The sequence below is a fragment of the Leucoraja erinacea genome, chromosome 19, assembly GCF_028641065.1.
Source record: "Leucoraja erinacea ecotype New England chromosome 19, Leri_hhj_1, whole genome shotgun sequence".
NCBI lineage: Eukaryota > Metazoa > Chordata > Chondrichthyes > Rajiformes > Rajidae > Leucoraja > Leucoraja erinaceus.
Genome location: NC_073395.1, coordinates 23,599,658 through 23,619,246, shown reverse-complemented (window position 1 = coordinate 23,619,246; position 19,589 = coordinate 23,599,658). Strand labels below are relative to the sequence as shown.

General features: G+C 43.3%; 2 protein-coding genes across 3 annotated transcripts in view; both read left to right on the top strand.

Moving 5' to 3' along the window:
• LOC129706390 (ubiquitin carboxyl-terminal hydrolase 15-like) overlaps positions 1-3,430 on the top strand; it is a 90,502-nt gene extending 87,072 nt beyond the window's left edge. The window contains 1 exon segment of the mRNA XM_055650669.1: positions 1,276-3,430. Coding sequence (XP_055506644.1) covers positions 1,276-1,455 — 180 coding nt within the window. The 3' untranslated portion in view covers positions 1,456-3,430.
• A 6,676-nt stretch (positions 3,431-10,106) lies between these two features.
• mon2 (MON2 homolog, regulator of endosome-to-Golgi trafficking) overlaps positions 10,107-19,589 on the top strand; it is a 97,943-nt gene continuing 88,460 nt past the window's right edge. For both annotated transcript variants that reach the window (XM_055650668.1, XM_055650667.1), the window contains exon 1: positions 10,107-10,318. In XM_055650668.1, coding sequence (XP_055506643.1) covers positions 10,211-10,318 — 108 coding nt within the window. In that variant the 5' untranslated portion in view covers positions 10,107-10,210. The remainder of the gene's footprint in view (positions 10,319-19,589) is intronic.

The window sequence follows — 19,589 nt, the reverse complement described above, 5'->3', positions numbered from 1 at the left end:
GTTGAGAGAATTGGTCGCCCGACGCGTCACAGAGTACATCGTATCGTCGTTTCCAGGGATCGCCGCGAGGAGGTTTCTTACATGATCCCCATAAGACTAGTATGAATGGGTGATCGACAGTTGGCGTGGGCTGAAGGGCCTGTTCCTATCGAAGATTGACCCAAAATGCTGAAGTACCTCGGCGGGTCAGGCAGCATCTTTGGAGAAAAGGATTCCTTTTCTCCAGAGATGCTGCCTGAACCGCTGAGTTACTGCAGCGTTTTGTGTCTATCTTCAGTGTAAACCAGCATCTGCAGTTCCTTCCTGCACATTGGGCCTGTTTACATGATGTACCTTTAAAACTAAACTCAATTTTGCACCTTGTGAACTGCCATCTACATTTGCATCCCTTTGTAATTTTTAGCCAAATGTTCCTGTTCTTTGCTCCTAGTATTCCTTTATTGTCCAGTTAATAAGTTTGTGTTGGCTTGCCCATATCATGAAAGGCATGTTAGATACCTTGAGATCCCTTCTAGCACTCTCCTGCACAATGGGGACAATTTACAATATTTTCCAAAGCCAATTAACCGACAAACCTGCACGTCTTTGGAGTGTGGGCGGAACCCGGAGCACCCAGAGGAATCCCACGCAGTCACGGAAAGAACGTACAAACTCTGTACAGATAGCACCCGTAGTCCGGATCAAATCCAGGTCTCTGGCGCTATAAGGCAGCTACTCTACCATTGCGCCACCATGCCTCAAAGAGTCAATGGCATTATAGAAGCGAGGAACTGCACATGCTGGTTTATAAAAGAAGACACAAAGTGCTGGAGTACCTCAACGGATCAGGGAGCAACTCTGGAGACCATGGAGGTGACATTTTGGTTTAGGACCCTTCTTTAGACTTACTGTAGGGGGAAGAAAGAAAGCTGGAAAGAGGATGGGCAGGACAAAATCCCTGGAGAACATAGATAGGTGATGTTTCAGGTTGGGACACTTCAGTCTGAAGAAGGGTCCAGACTTGAAATACCATGTATCCATGTTGTCCAGAGACGCTGCCTGACCAGCTGAGTTGCTCCAGCATTCTTTCCTCACTGGAAGGGAAGGTGGAGGAGAGAAATAGGTGTGAGTGCCAGTGGGACACGGGAGGAGAGGGGTTATGTAGTTGTATGTACATAAAATTGGAGAGTGTAATGTTCACACCGTTAGCACTGGTGCTTGTGGGCAGCCATGAAGTTGTGGTCACTGACTTGGTGTGAATAGACAGCCTATTAATAAATCACCCTTTTTCAACAGTCCAAAGCTGCTTACGTACTCTTCTACCAGAGACAAGACACAGTCAGTGGGACGGGCTATTTTGCACATGATCACAGTGCCAAGGAGGAAACTTCTGCTGCTTTAGGCGCTGCTCGGGACAGTGATGAGGACTGCAATGAGAACGATGCAGAGAATGAAAACTGCATGCACACAAACTGAGCTGTACAATGCCATGTGAAAACTCTCCAATGCAGACTCCTGCACAGACACTGAAACGCTGGAAGCAAACCACAAACTAGGAGCGCGAGATCATCTGGAAAAGAGGTGCTGCATCAGTCTGAGCGAGAAGCCATTTTGGACTTTGTGTCAAAATAGACAAGTGAATTACTTGAAGCTGAACTGTGTTAGAAATGCGATTAGATGCTAATTGCGGTATATGATCCATGAAATCTATGTCTTACTGATGTATGCAGGTTCTTTACACTCAATATATGCAGAAATATTTAAGTGATTCCCATCTTCACTCTATAGTTTTTGACAATATACCTACTGGCTAATGTTTTCACCCCAAAAATTGCCATTTTTAAAAAAAAGTTTTGTGTCTGAGCTAAAAGTGTGCAATGTATGTGCCCTGCTTCAGCGACAGAGAATGTAAGCACTTAAACTGAGAGGACGGCTGCTTCACTCATTCTGTGACAAAGTTTGCTGTTTGACATGGGTTAAACAATCATCGCAAAGGGCCATAGAGATTAAGCACGAGTGACAGAGTTGCCACTTGAAAATGATGTGCAGTGACTTCAAACTTCCCATTAAGCAGTTAGCTTCCATTACGAACCGCTGACCCGGATTGAGCTTTCGAAACACGCGCTGCCTGTGGATGTTTCTGAACTCTACTTTAACCCTTAGAGGACTGCACTGGTATTTCTGCACCGAACCACAAAATCACGGCTGCATTCGTTCAAAGTATCAACCGCAGTCCCACTAAATTTCTCAAGCTCCTCTCTCTCCGAATAGCTGTGAGGTGCATCGTTAGAAAATCGTTTTTGCAGGTGTTCTGTGACAGAAAACATTTTTTTTAAACTGCAAAGAACTTGCAGTACTCAGGGTTAAAAATAGAATGTCACAACAATTAAATTGATGTGCTGGATGGTTTTTCATTTGTTCAGCAAACTGAAAGTTTGCATACTTTCATTATATTGTACAACCTGTGGGGGGGGGGGGGGGCAAGGGGGTAATCAAACTATCTTTGTGTCGAAGATGGTGTATTAAAACTACACAACTTTAATAATAGAGGTATAAATTATATAAAATTTGATAGAATGTGAGCAAGTGGGTTGATTTTATTTTAATTCCTGTTTGGAATTCACCATAGCCTTACTGCATATCTGCATATTAAATTATGTATTTGCATGTTGCAGTTACCAAGTTTGGGTGTGTGTGTGAGTGTGTGTATATATTACAAGGTACGTTGCATTTTATTTACGGGGCCAGGATGCCAACAGCTAGAATGAGGATTTTCAAATTTTTTTGTGAATTGTAATTCAAATGATTTTTTTTTTCTTCATTTGTTACTGCCAGTGGCAGATGCTATATAATGCTAAAGATTTGCTCCTCTACCTGAATCATTTGCTATTGTGTCCTATTACCATAAACAAATGATGGTCTTCATCATTTTTAAAAGGCAACAAAAACACTTTAAAAATGGATTTGAATGTTGTAGTGTATAAATAAGTTCACTCTGTGAGTGTACACTTGGTAAGTTATTATTGAAATGTTATAGCTAAAAAGACATAGAAACACTATAGGTCAGAATGAGTTGCGTATGTCAAGAATGGCTTTGCAGAATATTAGTGCTGATATTTCTCTTGATGTTTTACAGTCAGTATCTTCGCCTTTTAGATTTTTTTCCTCTTTTTTGTAAAATAAAAGTCACAAACCTCCAGCATGTTCGAGGTAAACATTTTGACTGCACTTAGTTTCATTTAATTTTACATTTGAGACTTGCATGTTTATTTATATAAATCTACAATAAAGTTAGACTGCGCCTTATTCACAATGCTCTGTACTGATGGCTGTGTAAAGAGACTGCCTAACTCAGTAGTCACTGGTACTTTGCAGGAGAGGTGGGGAGATAAACTGCACTACTGTGTAGCCAGGTATAGTGTGGTCTTGTCGAATGTTTTTCAATGAAGGTTTACAAGTGACATCTGACTGGAGAGGATGAGAGTTTATTTCAGTAGAAATTGCGTCATTCTCTGCCATGGGATAAATTTTAAGACTAGAAATTGCTACCTTCTACTTGAACCTATTGACAGCAAAGGTGGGAAGTTGGCTCTCTCTTGCCATGTATGGCCCTGATTACCAGACCAGCTGTAGACTCTGAGAATGTCTGCTTCACCAAAAGGAAGATGTTTGCTTTCGCTCAGCTGTTCATAAGATCATAAGGCACAGGAGCAGAATTAGGCCATTCAGACCACCAAGTCATGGCTGATCTATTCTCAACCCCATTCTCCTGCCTTCGCCCCACAATCTTTGACACCCTCCCTAATCAAGAACCTGTCAATCTCCGCTTTAAAAGTACCTCATGTCTTGGCCTCCACGGCCATCTGTGGTAATGGATTCCACAGATTTAGCCCCCTTTGGCTAAAGAAATTCCTCCTCATCGTTCTCCATTCACCGACTCTCCACTGGTTGGTTTCTTACGTCAAGGCAGGACAGCAAATACGTATACTTTCCAGCTGTGTCCATTTGCAGATGGAAAGTAGCTGAAAATACTGGCTGAAAGAATTGATGCAGATGGATGGAACTGAGTTAGCATGTGTGGGTGTGAGATTGGGAGTGGCCAGCAGGTACATGGAGCCTTTCATATTCCCACCATAAATCCCAGCTAATCTATTTACAAGGAGTCAGGCTTTTCTGTTCTCTCCACTACCAAAACATCAATGGTAGTGGGAGTGTGTGAATGTATTTCTGTCGGTGAAACTACTGATGTTGATCAGCTACAGAGCCCTCCATAATATTTGGGACAAAGACCCATAATTTAGTTAACAACTCCACAATTTGAGATTTGTAATAGAATTTTAACAGTTTTATTCTTATTCTTGGCAATTAAACACACTTGAGCAATTACAAACGCCTGTGAAGTCATGTGTCCCAAACATTATGGTGCCCTGAAATGGGGTACTATGTATAAACACAGCTGTAATTTCTACATGGTGAAACCAAAATGTATAAAAATGCCCTTGAATAACATATGACAATGTGCACTTTAACCACGTGATTTTCTTTTAATTACACGTCTCACATTGTGGAGTACAGAGGCAAATAAATAAATGATGGGTCTTTGTCACAAACATTATAGAGGGCACTTTATGTAGACATGATTCCATGGTGTTTTTCCTGCCGAAGAAGCATCCTATCCCAAAAACATTGATTAGGAGTATGCAGTGACAATTCATTTTTTTCTTGCAATCTTTTCTGAGAGATAATCCAGGTTTTTGTGTGCTAAGGTTGGGACTAAAATCAGTTTAAAAAATGTAAACCAGAAACTGCAGTTTCCTTCTTACGCTATAAAATTGGCTGCATAGCTCAGAAGCAGGTAATCCATCCCGTTTCTCTGTGTTTTTCAATTCTTCTGCCTCACACCTTCTGTTTTAATATCTGGTCTTTGTTCCAAACACCTGTCTATCAAAAAAAACTTTCACCTGTGTCCACACTTTGTCCTGCCCATCCTCTCTCCAAAATTTCTTTCCCCACCCCCCTCTTCCGACCACAATCAGTCTGAAGAAAAGTCCCAACCAGAAATGTTGCCTTTCCATGTCCTCTGGAGATACTGCCTGACCCGCAGAGTTACTCCAGCATTTTATGTCCTTCTGTCTGCTGCCATTTGACATAAATATCCAGCTGTTCCTGCAGTCTGGAATTGTCTTTCCCAAGTTGCTGCAGAATCTGCCTTCTCTGTCCTTTTCAAGCAGTGTATTCTAGACCACCAACTGCACGGTGCATTACAATAAGTCTACATGCCTGCAAGCTCCTATGGTAATTTGCTGCCTGGCCTTGCAAATCATGCATCCAAAGTAGTGTATCAAGTACTCTGGATCAGAAATGTTTCAGATCTGGTGGTAGATACAAAATGCTGGAGAAACTCAGCGGGACAGGCAGCGTCTAGAGAGAAGGAATGGATAACGTTTCAGGTCGAAACCCTCTTCAGACTAATGTCAGGGGAGTTGGTGGGACGGAGCAAGAGCGTAGTCGAAGATATAAGACAGGTTGGAGAACTGGGAAGGGGCAGGGGATGGAGAGAGAGGGAGAGCAAGAGTTGGAGATCTGGTGTTGTGTGTCTCACACACGTTAGCAATAACATAGCAATTTGTACCTCAATGATTGCATTTAAACCAAGCCAGTAGAAAAATAAGTGTTTAAATCTATTTAAAATATTTGATCAAGATTTCTTATGTTCAAGGAGGCCATTCGGCCATACATACTAATATGCCAGCTCTACAAGGGCTTTCCCTATTAGTACCCAATACCCTGAACAATGTTTTCTGATATATTATTGTGGTGATTCTAAAAGCACACTAGGCAATAGATTGCATTTTGAAAATATTTTGTTCAATAGTTTGCTACTTGGCTGTTCAGGGAAGTATAGAAACAAATACTGGAATCTTATCAGCTGGGAAAGAATGGGCAGAAACAGTCTCGCCAGCAGCTTCACTGAGGGGAGAAACAGCATTAACACTGAACCCACAAACAAAATGCTGGAGGAACTCAGTGGGTCAGACAGCTGAGTGGACAGACTACATCTTGGGTTGGGGCCCCTCATTGTGTCTTGTAGAAGGGTCCTGACCCGAAATGTCATCTGTCCATTTCCATCCACAGCTGCAGCCTGCTCTGCTGACTTCCTCAAGCAGTTTATTTTTTTATTATTGCTCAACCATTCCAGCATCTATATTCTCTTGTGTCTCAATATTAAAGTCCGAGGACCTGGGTTAATGTTACACCATGATTAACAAATATAGAGGAGGGAAAGGAAAGCAGAGGCACAAGGCCTAGTGCGGAAGCTGCAGATAATTAAACATGAATAGTGTAGAGCAAAGGAAATCAGACAAATCTGCAAACAAAGGATGGATGTTAAGGAAGCATGGCCTGGTGTGTGGAAGCAAGGCAGCTGGAGTTAAAGGTGCAGGCCACCTTGCTGGTTATTCCCAAATGTTCTACCCTCAGTACCTGCCTAGACCCCCCCCTCCCCTCCCCATGGTGCCTCTGCTGCATCATACCTTTATTGGAGAAAATGAATGCAGCGATCAAATCTTAAAATTGCAAGACACAAAGTACTGGAGGAACTCAGCGGGTCAGGCAGCATCTGTGGAGAAAATTGATAGAGGTTGTTTGGTGTTGGGACCCTTCTTCAGATCAATCCGTCTGATCAAGTGTCCCGACCTGTCCATTCCCTCAACGGAGGCTGCCTGACCTGCTGAGTTCCACCAACGCTGAGTGTTTGCCTCAAGATTCCAGCATCTGCAGATCCCTGTGTCACTAAATGTGTTTGAATTGGTGTTGAGGCTGGAAGGCAGCAAAGTGCCTAATGAAACAGATGCTGTTCCTCGAGCTTGCATAAACAGACTATCATGGTAGAAGCAGGAGGCTAGAGGTTGGGAAGTAACGTTGGCACAGCGCCAGAGACCCGGGTTCGATCCTGACTACAGGTGCTGTTTGTACGGAGTTTGTATGTTCTTCCCTGTGATCGTGTGGGTTTTTCACAGGTGTTCCCGTTTCCTCCCACTCACCACAAAAACGTACAGGTTTGTAGATTAATTGGCTTTGGTAAAAATTATGAATTGTCTCTGGTGTATAGGATAGTGTTAGTGTACGGGGATCGCTGGTCGGCAAGGATTCAGCGGGCCCAAGGGCTTGTATCCGCGCTGTATCCCTAAACTAAATAATAAGTAAATGGAAAGTCAGGGTTGTAAACTTGGGTTGATCATAGTTTTTTTTTGTGAATCAATCCCTTGGTTTCCATTTTGCCTCCCAGCTGTAGACAAACTTGACAGCTGCCTGAATGAAATGTAGCTTTATAAACAGCTTGAGCTTGCTGCAAATCTGTTCACGTCTTAATTAAAAATTATAGACATATATCATGATCACTTGATTAACAAATCTGTCTTGTTATTTGGCTATTGGAAAACATTCTTTCAATATGGGACGAATGGTTATCTCACTGCAAAGGTAGATGTCGATTTGCCTCATATCAGAAAATAAATCCCCCCCCTACACTCTGTTGTTGCAATTATAATTATCTCAAAACAAATTTTCCACCTTTTCACATTTGTTTCTTTGGTATTTTAAAATGTCTTTCTGCTCATGTAGAATGTTCTACGTATTAATGCACAGTCCAATAAATGTGAATGATTTAATTTCAGTATATACCTAGGCAAATGAACTTTACCAAGAAACTCAAAGATGTCCTCAGATTCTTAATCGTTTGAGGTTCATTAGTAATTATGATAAAGCAATGTACTCAATGTAAATCAATTACATAAATAGCTGCTGTGTACCTGCGTTTACAATAAAGATGTGTTTGGATATACAAAGGATTACTGTTTTGTGAATGCATCTATAATTGAAATGCTCTGGAATTTCAGGTTTATATTCCGTCCATATTTCCCCTGCTTTAAAAATCCTTCGGTTTTCCTTAAAACACACCACATTGCTCAAGGGTTCGATCCTGATTACAGGTGCTGTATGCACAAAGTTTTCACGTTCTCCCTGTGACCGCGTGGGTTTGCTCCGGGTGCTCTGGTTTCCTCCCACATTCGAAAGACATGCAGGTTTGTAGGTTAATTGGCTTCTGCTATTTGTCCCTACTATGTAGGATAGAACTAGTGTATGGGTGATTCCTGGTCGGAGTGGGCTCAGTTGGTCGAAGGGCCTATTTCCACGCTGTATCTCTAATACCAAATCTAAAAACACACCACATTGCTCAAGCTATTTTGTACATATTCATTGTGGCTAGGTATCAGTTCTGCTTATGCATCTTGATATCTTGGGAAATTAGTCCCAAAGATTTGATGGAGCTTATAGTAATAACCCTCATACAAATAGTGTAACAAACGTGAAGGGCGGCACCCTATTAAACGATGTCCACATCTAACTAACTGTTCATAAAACATAGAAACAGAATTAGGTCATTCAGTCCATAGCATCTGCTCTGCCATTCGATCATGGTTGATCTATTTTTCCTCTCTCAACCCCATTCTCCTGCCTTCTCCCCATAACTTTTGAAGCCCTTTACTAATCAAGAACCTATAAAATCTCCACTTCAAATATATCCAATGACGTAACCTCCCCAGCCATTTGTGGCAATTAATTCCACAGATTTACCACCCTCTGTCTAAAGAAATTCCTCCCCATCACTATTCTAAAGGTAGATCCTTTTATTCAGAGGCTGTGGTCCTGGACTCTCCCACTACTGGAAGCATTTCCACATCCACTCTATCTAGGCCTTTCATTATTCGGTAGATTTCAATGAAATTCCCCCCTCGTTGATTGATACTTTATTGTTACATGAACTTGGTATAACAAAATTATTTGGTTTGCTTGCTATACATAAGTATGCAGAGTCGTCATGTATAGAGCACCGACAACGTTACAAAAAGTATTCAATATAGTGCCTGAGTTTCTCCAGCTTTTTTGTGTACCTTCGATTTTCCAGCATCTGCAGTTCCTTCTTAAACACTCAATATAGTGCCGATGGTCCCCCTTCCTTCTTGCCCTTGTTTGGACAAATGTCCGTCTGCGTACGTACGATCTCAAGAAACTATGCCAAAACTGTACACAATAGCACAAAATTGCACCACCTTACTCATCATTGACCTGTGGTTGTTTGTATCAAGTTTCGTTCAGATTGATGTTACATTTCACAAGCTATCATATTTCTACGTTTACTAAATCCACATTGATAATCCTGGGGAGGGGGTGGTTTAGGTGGGGAGGGACGAATTGACAAGGGAAGTATGGAGGGAACGGTCTTTGCGGAAAGCAGAAAGTGGTGGAGATGGGAAGATGTGGCCAGTAGTGGGATCACGTTGAAGGTGGCGAAAATGGCAAATGATTATATGCTGTATGTGACGGCTGATGGGGTGGAAGGTGAGGGCAAGGGGGACTCTCCTTGTTACGATAGGGGGAGGGGGAGTAAGAGCGGAGCTGCGGGATATACCCTGGTGAGAGCCTAATCTATAATGGAAGAGGGGAACCCCTGTTCCCTAAAGAATGAGGACATCTCTGATGCCCTAATATGGAAAACCTCATCCTGGGCACAGTTGCAGTGTAGACGGAGGAATTGGGAGTTAGAGTCTTTACAGGAAGCAGGGTGGCAAGAAGTGTAGTCTAGATTGCTGTGGGAGTCAGTAGGTTTGTAGTAGATGTCAGTCAATAGTCTGTCTCCTGTGATGGTAACAGATCCATTCCCATAGCCAACTTTGCTGGCCGGTATCCAGGCTCCTCGGCGGACATTTCCGGTCCTGGTGGATTCCTCTCACAGGCAGTGACCTCTGTTGGTCCGGGAACACGGATAATCAGGCTCTGGAACCGCTGATGCCGGGAGATCGGTGTTGTCACCAAGACTAGGTGTTCTAACCAGAAAGGCCGGTAGGGGGCCGGTGGCTGCAGAGTGACCTCCGCGGCGAGAGGAGGCGCTGCCGGCAGCTCCGTGCTCGGTGAGGCGCCCTGTGGCCTCCAGTGCTACAGAAGGCGCTGCAGGCGGCCCATCCACCCCCGCCGGCGCCAACACGCTCCTAGGGTCACGTGGGGCCGTGGAGGGGCGGGCACGACGTCACATCCCCTCAAGCAGTGTTTACGGAAGCGCGGGTGACGTGTCTGCGGCGCGGGGGGTTGTGGGAGTGAGGGCGGAGGCCTGTGTCTTGCCCGGGAGCCGAGCGCCGCACTGTGGGGGAGAGAGCCGGGACACACGGCTACCATGGCCACCTCCTCACCCGAGGCCGTGAAGAAGTTGCTGGACAACATGCAGAGCGACCTGAGGAGCCTGTCGCTGGAGTGCAGGAAAAAATTCCCCCCCGTCAAGGAGGTGAGGAGGCTGGCGGCTGCGGCCACGGATGCTTCAGGGGGCAGCGGCCCCGTTGCTGGGGAGCAGCAGATTGGAAGGAACGTCTTCTCTCTGACAGGAGATATGGGAAAGGAGGAGTGGAGAGAGAGGGAACAAGGGAGGGCAAAGAGTGGTAGAGGGAGGCGTGGTGGAGGGCGAGGGGGGACGAGGGGAAGGAGAGGCAGAGGGTTGAGGAGACGGACGGAGGGAGGGAAGGGTGGGCAATCTGATTCACAAGTCAAGTCAAGAGTTTATTGTCGTGTGTCCCAGATAAGACAATGAAATTCTTCATTGCTGCAGCACAACAGAATATTGTAGGCATAAATACAGATCAGGTCAGTGTGTCCATATACCATAGAATATATATATACATATAAATAAACAGATAAAGTGCAATAGGCTATTACAGTTCAGAGTTTGTTTGAAGTTGTGTTTAATAGTCTTGATGGCTGTGGGGAAGAAACTGTTCCTGAACCTGGATGTTGCAGATTTCAGGCTCCTGTACCTTCTACCTGATGGCAGCGGAGAGAGGAGTGTGTGGCCAGGATGGTGTGGGTCCTTGATGATGTTGGCAGCCTTTTTGAGGCAGCGAGGGAGAAGTCCTGTCACCACTTTGTCAGCAGAGCCGACTAGTATTGTAGATCTTAAACACACGCCTGCAAATGCTTGGAACTGGAGCAACAAACAAACTGATGTGGGAACTCATCGGGTTGAGCAGCATTGGTGAAGGCAACAAGAGTATTGACATTTCAGGATAAATTGTAAACCTTCCATGGTTTTGCATGAAAAAGGGGTGGGGTGGCTGCACGCTGCTTTATTGTATCCATAACCCACTGGAAGACAGATCTAAGATCATTTTCAATGTGCCTTGAATGGATCGTGATCCAATCTGTTTCTCCAGCAGTTTTTTGTTGCATATTCCAGCATCTGCAGTTTCTTAATCTCTAGATATCAAAGGCACATGATAGTTTCTGCATAATACTTGAAGTTTCATTGTAGCCCCAGGATGAAGTAATTCCCCACATCTCAATGAGGCTCTTGTTGCCTTTATTCCAAGCTTTTGTGAAAGCAGTATAAAGTTTAAATAATTGTACCACCACTGCTTTCAGTGTTTGTGAATGTGTTTGAGCTGGATCTGCACATTCTCAAATGCATTACAATCTACATTTCCAGGAGGTTGTACACGATTTAAGTTGCCTATTCAGCTTCCCTCTCTGGCCATCTAGCATGCAGCCAGCCAATAACATGCCGATTGCATGATTGCTTGATTCTGAAGAAGTTCAAAGAGACTGAAATGACATTTGATTTGAATAGAATAATTTATTATCTTGAAGACATTATTCATTGGAGCAAATACAGACACTCTTTATTTGATGGGCTGTGCTGTGCTCTTGGGGGGGGGGGGGGGGGGGGTTACATGGCTGAAGTTTCACTTTATTAATATTTAGTGCCAGAGTAATTGATATTAGCACATTGCAAGCTGCAGAACAGAATATTTCATGTTTTTTTCATTATTAATAACACGCAAGGATTGTTCTTAAAATGTCTGCAAATCTAAAGAACTCCCCAATACATGGGATTTATGCAAGATAATTTTTATAGGAGAATGGGGTTGAGAGGGAAAGATAGATCAGCCATCATTGAATAGCAAAATAGACTCGAATGGCCTAATTCTGTTCCTATGACATGTCTGATATAAGGCAATTAAGCAGTGATGTTTTCCTTGTTCCAGTTGAAATGATGACAGTATTGTTGGTAAACTAGACACTCAAGGAACAGCAAATGCTGGAGTAACTTGGTAGGTCGGGCAAAATCTCTGAAGGACATTCCCTTTGAAGAAGGGTCCCAACCTGAAACAATGCATATTATTGTCCTCCTGAGGCACTGCCTAACCCACTGAGTTACCCCAGCACTTTGTATCTCACGCAGTACTGTCAATTTGATTGCGCTGCTGTGAAGGTAGATTGTTCTTCCAGAGATTGATAAGATCTATCTTTCCTCCAGCAACTAGTGATTCAAGAGGAGATGCTATAAATAAGATGTAAATGCGCAACTGACTCTGCAGTAGTCTGGTTTATACAATAAGACTGTCACGTTTTAATTGACAATTTTGAATCATGAAATAACAATCAAAAGTAAGAAATCAATGACTGAAATGGTGACACTTTGCATTGTGATTTCAGTACTTCCCCTGTTCTCGCAGTGCTCGTTTTAATCTGGTATTTTGCTTTGAGCACTTTGAGCTGTGACTAGAGGTCATGAAGCAGACTAGAAAAATGTTGTACTTTTTAAAAAACTTGTTCACTTATTGAGACGTGCAACATTCACCATACTAGTGGCTTTTGCCTGTCCTTAATAAGTGGCTTGTAGGATCAGAGGACATCAAGGAGTCAGCTACACCGTGGGTCTTGGGTCACAGACTCCAGATCGAGTTCAGAAGGCGATTTTCGTTCCTGAACGAGTAAAAACTGAAAGTATGGAAAGTATTGTCAGTAAAATGGTGACACTAAGAACTGCAGATGCTGTGGAGTAACTTGGCGGGGCAGGCATGCAGAATATCTGGATGTGGTGTTTGCCAAAGGGTCCCAACCCAAAACGCCATCTATCTTCTGAGGTGTTGCCTGACCCACTGAGTTATTCAATTTTCTTGATATAAATGTAAGTTCTGACATTAGTGATTCCTCTTGCTGTGAAAGTTCGTGACCATTGTGTTCATGTTGTGGCTTTCCTGAGAAAGGTTGCATTTTTCACCTCTGGCTGGATTTATCCAAAGATATTGAGGGCTCTGGTTTAAATCCTGCTGTTGACTTCAGTATGGCCTTGAGCATTCTATTTCAGCTCAGAACAGGTAATGTTGAGAAGGAAATATGTACTTGTGTGTCCCAGAATTGCAGACTCTATTATGACTTGTAAAAACGTGAATGTGTATAAAACATTTTGTATTACTTTGATCTTGCTACTCATGAGGCTGTTGAAAAGTAGTTAAAATATATTTAGATATTTTTAAGATTTAATATGTGTTAGTATGCTATATAAAGAAAATAAAGTAACTTTTAATAGTTGTCATTCAGCCATTATCACAAACATTATCTTTCAAAATCTAAAATGTGATCATACTGTGAAAGGTTTGGTTGCTGTTTTCTGCATTACTAACATTCAATAAGTACTACTGGCTGGTAAATGTGCCCTAGTTTGAAAGGCTTGATGTAGTGAAAGATTGCCCGTTACTTGAAAATTTATATATATTTTTTATCAATGGAAAAGAAAGAGCCCTATTAGCTCATTGTGCTCTTGCCAGCTCTTTACCAAATCAACTCATTACTTCCACTCCTCTGCCCTTTCACCGTAACCTTGCAAATGTTTTCTTACTGTATATTCAACTCTCTCTTAAAAGCAATACTGGAACCTGCCTCCATCACATCTGCATACAATGCATGATTTCAGTCACATGCTGCGTAAAATAGTTTTTCCTCATGTCCCTACTAATTCCTTTATTTCGTAGCTATAATCTCTAGTCCTCGACCTTCCAGCAGAGAAAATTGGCCCACACTAACTTCTCCATCCAGACTGCCTCATTATTTTATGTTCTTCAGTCAGATCTCCCCTTTATCCCATACAAAGCAGTCCAAGCCTCTCCAATCCACGTAACTGTAGCTCCTCGTCAAAGGGACCATTCTCATAATCTCCTGCGGACCTTCTCCAGAGCCTTTGTATCCTCCCTTTCGTAAGGTGGCAAGAATTCAGCGGCATGTTTTACAAAGGTTCCGCATGACTTCCTGCTTTTATACTTGAAGCCTCTATTGACATATCCCAGGATTGTGAATTTCCAATTAAATTATTTTTCAACCAGCCTTACCAGTTTCAGCGACGTGTCCACCCTTAACTCCAGGTCCCTCTACTTTTCAAGAGCTATTCCTTTTTTTAAATATTATCTCAATTTTTCCTAACAAGATATATCCACTCGCAGTTCTCAACAATATTTGCCACCCGCCTGACCATTACACAGTATGCTGTAATTAGGAGCTGATGGTGAGGATTATCTTCAGTTCTTACATAATGCGGTAGTGCTTCTAGTCCCAGTCGCCAATTGTTTGTACTCAACTATTTTCAGGAAGGGCATGTTAACTAAACCCATGACTGCATATTACTGAATAAGTTTGTTGAAATTGCTGTCGGGTCTGAGAGGGTATTATCTTCCAGTTAAAGATCAGGGAAAATCCTTCCATCAAGCTTCAATGTTGCTTGGCCATCTGTGGCTTTAAGGGGCAACTGGAGTTGACTACCTGTGGCTTTAAAGGGCAAGTGGAGTTGACTACCAATTTATTATTGATGGGGGGAGGGTAGCCAGGTAGCAATGATCCCTGTCATATATACTTGAGATCTGGTCTACTCATAGAAGACACTGAAGTGACACCACCATGGATGCCTCTGCAAAATTCTCTCAAACCACTTGAACGATAATTGAACCAAGGTCTGTTTTACCTCATACCATCTCTAGCACTGAAGATTGTTCCATTGGACTGACTTGGTTGATCATGTACCTATTCCGTTCAATATATTCTGTTATGCTGCTGCATATGTCTGGGACATATGACAATAAAAAATGTAACTCTTAACCTTGCACCAAGCTCTTGAAGTTAACACTCGGGGAAAAGGTTACAAGAGGAGAGAGGAAAAGTTTCAAGGATGCATTTAAACCCTCCTTGGGGGGAAAAACGCAATGTCCCCATGACTCTGGGGAATCCCTGACCCAACACTGCGTAAAATCAAGGAGGAGCATTTCAGATAATCCATGAGTGCATGTGTTGGAAGCACATGGCAGTCCAGTGTAAATGGCAGAGGGAGCGCCCCAAATCATAGGATGCCCACGCCAGGCACACTCTGCCTTACCCACGATAATCTGCAGTTCCCACATTGAAACCATCCATCAGAACACAAAACACACAGAACCCAAGTTAAAGTACAGTCCTCGATCCCTCAGTGGCTGTAAAAAGTTTTTCTCCATGTTTTGAAAGACAGGTACATGGATAGAACAAGTTTGGAGGGATATGGACCCTACACAGGCAGGTGAGACTAACTTAGCTAGGACATGTTGGCTGGTGTGGCAAGTTGGGCCGAAGGGCCTGGTTCCACACCATCACTCTATGACTCTAAGCAAGATTTGGATATGGCAAGAAATGACTGAACTTGCTACTGAGAAAAATATTTGCTTACTGGCTTAGTTCAGGGTGGCGCAGAAGTAGAGTTGATGCCTCAAAGTGCCAGAGGCACAGGTTCAATCCTGACTATGGGTGCTGTATGTACGGACTTTGCATGTTCTTCCTGTGACAACATGGGGCCCAGTTTCCACCCACACTCCAAAGATGTATAGCTTTGTAGGTTAATTGGCCTGTAAATTATTCCTAGTGTGTGGGATGGTGCTAGTGTATAGGGTGATCGCTGGTTGGTGTGGACGCAATCGGCCGAAGGACCTGTTTCCACACTGTATCTCTGAAGTCTAAGGATAACATAGGGGTGGGTTTTAATTTCTTTCTATTGACACTGAAACTTCGTAGATAAATTCCTGGAGTTTAAGGAGGCTTCCCTGATTATGGTCACTTACTTTATTTTTAAGTCCTGGCGAGGAAAAGGTGAGAATGACTCTTTGGAGTTCAATGTTTAAACATTGATCCCCGAAATGATTGAAATATACAGCATGGTAACAGGCCCTTTGGCCCACTAAGTCTATGCTGGTCATCGATCACCTGTTCACACTAGTTCTATATTATCGCACTTTTACAACCACTCCCTGCGGTCGGGACAATTTATAAAGGCAGATTAACCTATAACCTGCATGTCTTTGAGATGTGAGCAGAAACCAGAGCACCCTAAGGAAACTCATGTGGTCACAGGGAGAATGAGCAAACTCCGCACAGATAGCACCCAACGTCAGGATGGAATCAAATTCTCTGGCACTGTGAGGTTGCGGCTCCACCAGCTGCACTACTGCACTGCCCTATGATGTTTGGCGCAAACACAGTGCTGGAGTAACTCAGCGGGTCAGGCAGCATCTGTGGAGGGAATGGAGAGGCAACGGGTTTGGACCCTTCAGATTGATGGCAGTGGTGGGGTAGAAAGCTGGAAAAGAGAGAGCCTGGCGAGTGATAGTTGGATGCAGGTGAGGGTGGTTCGATTGGCAGATGTTTGGTGCGTGACTAATATACACCCAGGTAGACACAGCTCTGTCTGTCCTGGCTGACCAATTCCAGCTTTTTGTGTCTATCTTGGAGCTCTTTAAAACATGTTGTACGATTCAAATACGAGCCACATGGCCAGAAGGCTTCACGACGGGTCACGGCTGTGGACTGGGAATGCAGCCGGAGGCCTTTATCGAGGCGCCGCGGTCTCGATGCCTCCCGGATCGCCACATAGAAGCCCGGGTCGGGGTCTCGTGGGTGGAAGCCTGGGTCGAGTGAAGCGACCGATGGAGCCCAGGTCAGCACCACAGAGGCGTGAAGTGGGGCGAGACCTTGGCGGCTGCAGCGGCAAAGCCTCACGACGATGGGACCTCCACGGTGGTGAAGCCCCCTTGGTGGATGAGAGCATTAAGAATCACTGTGAGGGAGAGGGGAAGAACAATGGACAATGGGGGGGGGGGGACGACAAAGGGCAATGGGGACCCAGCGTAGGGGACAAAAACGGGAACCGGCGTACTCTGGAACTTTGTCAGCGCCGTAAGTGGATGCTATTTGTGTACATTGTGTATGTAAGCAAAGAATCTCATTGTGTTTAGTCACATGTGACAATAAATTCCTATTCCTATCTCCCATTTTTCCAGACTCGGTACAGGCATTGTGAGTTTAATTTCTCTTCGTATGACAATCTCTCATTCTCAGTAATCAATCTGATGGGTTTAGGAGGCCAAATCTGTGTACAATATTCTAGATCTAATCTCACCACACCGTTGTAATAGGATGGAGGTTTCTCAAATTCAAATAAACTTGCCATAAAAGCCACCATACCTCTATCCTTCCTATTGTTTTCAGTAATTGTATGGTAATTTTCAGTGATTGATATTCATGAACACCTCAGTCCCTTTTCCACAGCAACACCTTTCAATCTCACATTTTTCAAAAAGGACTGCCTTTCTATTTTTTATCAACATAACCTAATTTGATGGTACACAAAAAAGCTGGAGAAACTCAGCGGGTAACCTAATTTGATGGTTGACCATCAATCACTCATTCACACTAGCTCTATGTGATCCAACTTTCATGTTCACTCACTGCGCACACAGAACAATTTGTAGCGGTAATTTAACCGACAAATCCACATGTCTTTGAGTTGTGGGAGGAAACTGGAGCACCCAAAGGAAAGACACGTGGTTACAGGAAGAACGTGCAAACTACACACAGGCAGCACCTGAAGTCATGGCCAAACTTGGGTGAGGCAGCGACTTCAGACTTCACCAATAGGAAGAAGATGCAGGAGCTTGAGAATCATTCCCTCCAGGTTCAAGAACAGCTTATTCCCATCAGCCAACAGGCCCTTGAACCAAAAAAAGACACAGCTGCATATGGTAATTAAACCATGTTGGAAGATTAATTGGCTATTGTAAATTGCCCCTTGTGGTAGAATCTGGGAGAGTGGATAGGAAATATAGAAACAAGGAACTGCAGATACCATAAAGGATTCAAAGTGCTAGAGTAACTCAGCAAGTCAGGCAGCATCTGTGGATAACATGGATAGGTGACATTTCGGGTTGGGACCCTTCTTCCGACTTCGAATCGGAACCTTTGAAGGCCTTTGAACCTTTTATAGCGATTTTCTGACAACCTTTGCTCAGCACTGAACGGCTACAGACTTTGCGTAATGTTGTACTATGGTTTTGGGCTTGCAGTATTATTGCTTGATTACCAAGTATATTGATAATTTATTATTTTTTATAGTACATTTATTCCCGTTGCATTAATGTACCTATAAAGCTGCAGCGAGAATGAATGTCATTGTTTCTTTCCTGGTGCATAAAACAATTAAACACTCCTGACTCTTAATGTCACTGCCATTATTCCCCATTATTTCTGCTGTCCTAGTCTGTAAGGAGCCCACATCAACCTCTGCTTGTATATTCCTTTAAATATGGTCATACAGCATGGAAACAGGCTCCTCAGCCAAACTTGTCCATGCAGATCAAAATGCCCCATCAAAACTGCGTTTGGCTCGTATACCTCTAAACCTTTCCTATTTGTGTACCTGTCAAAATGTATTTTACATGTTGTTATTGTACCTGCATCAACTACATCCTCTGGCAGCTCAATATACACACTGCCCTTCTTGTAAAGGTGTTGTCCCTCAGATTTATTTTAAATCTCTCCCCTCACTTCTTAAACCTATGCCCCATAGTTTTTTATTCCACTTCCCTGGGAAGAATATTGTATGCTTTCACCTGATCTATATTCCTCAGGATTGTATGCACCTTTATAAGGTCACCCCTTAGTCTTTTAAGGGCCTATCCCACTTGGCAATTTTTTTTCGTTGACTACCGGCGTCATATCTGTGTCGCCAAAAGATTTTGAACTTTTCAAAATCCAACGGCGACAAAACACTTGAAAAAACACTGTTGCGACACTTGAAAAAACACGCGCGTCATACGTCATCACGCCATGTCACCGCCGCATCACGTTGCAAATTTTTCGGTGACCTGATATGTCAGTCAATGATGCTGGCAGTTGCCGAAAAAATCGGCAAGTGGGATAGACTCTTTCCCCTCCAAGGAATAAAGTCCTCATCTGACCAAACTCTCCCTATAACAGGCTCTTGAGTCACAGCAACATTCGTGTAAATCGGTGCACTCTTTCCAGTTCAATGACATCTTTCCTATAGCACAATAACTAACCTGAAACATCGTCTGTCTTTAACCTTGACAGATGCTGCCTGACCTGCTGAATTTGTCCAGGATTACACTTTGCCCCTGCCTGTCCCCTTTCCGTTCCTATGTTTTTCCTGCACCTGATCTCCGATGTACATGCATACTGACACATTACTTAGTTTTAAGCTTATTCTACAGTCCAATTGAAGTAAAAAGCCTGTTCCATCAGAACAATTCCCTCTTTCTACATTTCCACTAATGTCAGTCACCCATGAACTGAAACTTATTTTTTGTACTTTGGTAGTGAGTGATTATGCTCAATGTTCCGGCTTCGATTTTTGTGCTCGAGCTTGTAACATGGGACTCAACTTTCTGAATAGGGCCTCAAATGTTTAATCCAAGTCA